The sequence below is a fragment of the Notolepis coatsorum genome (assembly GCF_963971535.1).
Source record: "Notolepis coatsorum genome assembly, chromosome: 5".
Lineage (NCBI taxonomy): Eukaryota > Metazoa > Chordata > Actinopteri > Aulopiformes > Paralepididae > Notolepis > Notolepis coatsorum.
This window is the reverse complement of record NC_140169.1, coordinates 139155366-139159798: the sequence shown is the minus strand read 5'-3', so window position 1 is coordinate 139159798 and position 4433 is coordinate 139155366. Positions and strand designations below refer to the sequence as shown.

General features: G+C 48.2%; 1 protein-coding gene across 1 annotated transcript in view; it reads right to left on the bottom strand.

Moving 5' to 3' along the window:
• Nucleotides 1-270: 270 nt before the first annotated feature.
• LOC311229107 (utrophin-like) overlaps nt 271-4433 on the bottom strand; it is a gene marked incomplete at its 3' end in the record, with an annotated part of 228255 nt that continues 224092 nt past the window's right edge. The window contains 1 exon segment of the mRNA XM_084315124.1: nt 271-411. Within this exon segment, the coding sequence (XP_084171250.1) occupies nt 271-411 (141 nt within the window).

Genomic DNA, 4433 nt, shown 5'->3' with positions numbered 1-4433 from the left:
GCAAATGTTACCATTCCATTTGGGCTGTGGGGGGTGCTTAATGTCTGATTTCACTTCAGCCACACATTAAGCATCAGACATTAAGCACCCCCCCCCCCCCCCCCACAGCCCAAATGGAATGATTAGACTACGGCTCATTTCGATCGATTAGTCGACTAGTCGAGGTCAGCCCTATAGTGTGTGTATATATATATATATATATATATATATATATATATATAATATATTATACATATATTATATATAAAAATTATGGTATTTGAGTGAAACTCACGTTTCCATATTGTCTCCCTCCAGCACGGTCTGGACGGGGAGGTAGCCCAGCCGAGGGTGCTTGGCAAAGTACTTCTTAGACCGGAACTTGTTCTTCAGGACCTTGGTGAAATCACGCATGTCCTCACCTGATGTAGTCTGAGAGAGACAGACAGAGAGACAGAGACAGAGAGAGAGACAGACAGAGACACAGAGAGACAGAGAGAAAAATGCCTTTATTGTTGCAAGTACAACACAACACAACTTCAACCAATCATAAGAAGGAGAGAGAGCTGGGTTGTGTAGAGGTCTAAGCACTCGTCTACCATTACACAGACCCGGGTTAAATTCCTGGCACACAATAGCCAGACTAGGGGTGGACGGTATGGTCTAAAATGTATATCACGGTATAATTTGAAGCATAGACGGTAACGATATATATCACGGTATCAGTGTTTCCGTTAGAATAATTGTTTTTGCCTGATAGGCAGGCTATATAAAGAATGACATCCTCAAGGCATGTAGATTTATAATATTTTAACTTAAAACTAGGCTACTTTTGCGTATAAAGTCATTATATTCCAAATAAAATAAGTCCAGAGTCGAGACTCCGTGCTGCTCCCATTGCAAACAGCGGGGCTGGATGCTGGATTTTGCTAGAAGCATATGTAGCTGCAGAGCCGCAGACAATACTCCAATTCAGCCATTGGCAATTCAGCCGTTGGGTGGGGGGGCGCTGTTGAGCAGGCCTGTGACCAGACCTGAAAGCGCCCCTGGCTCTGCGGCTCTGCAGCTGCATGCTATTCGCAAATCCACTGCTGCAGCCGTCCTCCCGCTGCAGCCGTCGTTATCGTAACACTACACACATATCATAATGTTTACAGCAAACTGTAGTTGATCACTAGGTATGTTTTATTAACGTAGAATAATTCATATAAGAAAAACGATAGGGAAATCTCTTTTCTTTCTCCACTGGTTAAAAATGCCAGGAACTGAAATTGAAACTTGCTGTGCGCCGCGGTGATGTGTTTATTATGAAATGACAATTGCGTGTTGACACGGCCACTGTGCGAAGCCTCCAAATAACCTTTTCCAGTTTGCACATATCTATTATCTATGACTAATTCTATCTATTTTTAGGGGCAAATGCGATTGAAATAGTCGCGCTGTGGTTACATGACGTCATTGCTATTTTAGAGCTGCTCTACCGGTTACACGGTATAGTCAAAATCCATACCATAGAGCAAATTCATACCGTTTATACCGTATACCGTTTATACCGTCCACCTCTAAGCCAGACCATCAGTAGGGCAGCATGTGGTTAGTCTACACCCTCCCCAGACCGACAGTAGGGCAGCATGTGGTAGTCTACACCCTCCCCAGACCGACAGTAGGACAGCATGTAGTAGTCTACACCCTCCCCAGACCGACAGTAGGGCAGCATGTGGTAGTCTACACCCTCCCCAGACCGACAGTAGGGCAGCATGTGGTAGTCTACACCCTCCCCAGACCGACAGTAGGGCAGCATGTGGTAGTCTACACCCTCCCCAGACAGACAGTAGGGCAGCATGTAGTAGTCTACACCCTCCCCAGACCGACAGTAGGGCAGCATGTGGTAGTCTACACCCTCCCCAGACCGACAGTAGGGCAGCATGTAGTAGTCTACACCCTCCTCAGACAGACAGTAGGGCAGCATGTGGTAGTCTACACCCTCCCCAGACAGACAGTAGGGCAGCATGTAGTAGTCTACACCCTCCCCAGACCGACAGTAGGGCAGCATGTGGTAGTCTACACCCTCCTCAGACAGACAGTAGGGCAGCATGTGGTAGTCTACACCCTCCTCAGACAGACAGTAGGGCAGCATGTGGTAGTCTACACCCTCCCCAGACAGACAGTAGGGCAGCATGTGGTAGTCTACACCCTCCCCAGACTGTCAGTAGGGCAACATGTGGTAGTCTACACCCTCAGCAGGGAAGCATGTAGTAGTCTACACTCTCAGCAGGGCAGCATGTGGTAGTCTACACCCTCAGTAGGGTAGCATGTGGTAGTCTACACCCTCAGTAAGGCAGCATGTGGTAGTCTACACCCTCAGTAGGGCAGCATGTGGTAGTCTACACCCTCCCCAGACCCACAGTAGGGCAGCATGTGGTAGTCTACACCCTCCCCAGACTGTCAGTAGGGCAACATGTGGTAGTCTACACTCTCAGTAGGGCAGCATGTGGTAGTCTACACCCCCAGCAGGGCAGCATGTGGTAGTCTCTACACCCTCAGTAGGGCAGCATGTGGTAGTCTCTACACCCTCAGCAGGGCAGCATGTGGTAGTCTCTACACCCTCAGTAGGGCAGCATGTGGTAGTCTACACCCCCAGCAGGGCAGCATGTAGTAGTCTACACCCTCAGTAGGGCAGCATGTAGTCTCTACACCCTCAGTAGGGCAGCATGTAGTAGTCTACACCCTCAGTAGGGCAGCATGTAGTAGTCTACACCCTCAGTAGGGCAGCATGTAGTCTCTACACCCTCAGTAGGGCAGCATGTAGTAGTCTACACCCTCAGTAGGGCAGCATGTAGTAGTCTCTACACCCTCAGTAGGGTAGCATGTAGTAGTCTACACCCTCAGTAGGGTAGCATGTAGTAGTCTACACCCTCAGTAGGGCAGCATGTAGTAGTCTACACCCTCAGTAGGGCAGCATGTAGTAGTCTACACCCTCAGTAGGGTAGCATGTAGTAGTCTCTACACCCTCAGTAGGGCAGCATGTAGTAGTCTCTACACCCTCAGTAGGGCAGCATGTAGTAGTCTCTACACCCTCAGTAGGGTAGCATGTGGTAGTCTACACCCTCAGTAGGGCAGCATGTAGTCTCTACACCCTCAGTAGGGTAGCATGTGGTAGTCTACACCCTCAGTAGGGCAGCATGTGGTAGTCTCTACACCCTCAGTAGGGCAGCACAACGACCAGGGCCGTGGCACACAGACACACAGGGAATTGGCATAATGACTAAATCGGGGATATAAGAGCAAAGTAAAAAGGCAAAGAAAGAAAGAAAGAAAGAAAGAAAGAGAGAAGGAGAGAGAAACCGAGTGAAGATGGAGTATGCTGCGGGTGTCCAATAGAATGTGTGTGTATTGTTAATTAGTCCAGGCATTTTTCCCCGGGAGTGGCGATTTCTGCCTCACAAGCAAACAACAAATTACCCCCGGTGTTCTGACCAGAGATAAATACATCCACAGAGCATCCACACTACCACCAGGGAACACACACACACACGCACACGCACTCCAGCACACATTCAGTACCATAACCTCATTTGACCTCACTATCCCTACCTCAATACTAACCTTAAAGGAAAACTCCAACATTTTGGGAAATTAGCTTATTTGCCATCTACCCTGGAGTTAGACAAGAAGATACATACCCTTTTTCTTCTCTGTGCATGCAGTAGGAGTAGGAAGACGTTGGGAACTAGGCTAATGGAGGAACCTACTTCCAGTGACTGCCGCTAAGCTAGGCTACAGTAACGGTGTGCGTCTTCCTACTCCTACTGCATGCACAGGGGGGAAAAGGGTATGTATCTTCTTGTCTAACTCCAGGGTAGATGCCAAATAAGCTAATTTCCCAAAATGTTGGAGTTTTCCTTTAACTTCATTGGACCCAACTAGCCCTACCTCAATACTAACCTTAACCTCATTGGACCTCACTAACCCTACCTCAGTACTAACCTTAACCTCATTGGACCTCACTACCCCTACCTCAGTACTAACCATAACCTCATTGGACCTCACTAACCCTACCTCAGTACTAACCTTAACCTCATTGGACCTCACTAACCCTACCTCAATACTAACCATAACCTCATTGGACGTCACTAACCCTACCTCAATACTAACCATAACCTCATTGGACCTCACTAACCCTACCTCAGTACTAACCTTAACCTCATTGAACCTCGCGGCCAGACTTAAACACCCATTGGACACGGTGCACGACATGCCTGTTTTTTTTGTTAATCCCCATGCACTCGTTTGTGGTCCAAGCGCTATGTTTCAAGACACCAACAGCGCGAGAGATCCGCGTTGACAAAACAGCCCCCAGGTGGCCCCTCAAAACGACTCGGCGGCCGGGTTTCCAGGAGAGCTACGCCACTCAATACCGCACTTCGCTGTGTTTTACTGTTTTTTAATATTGC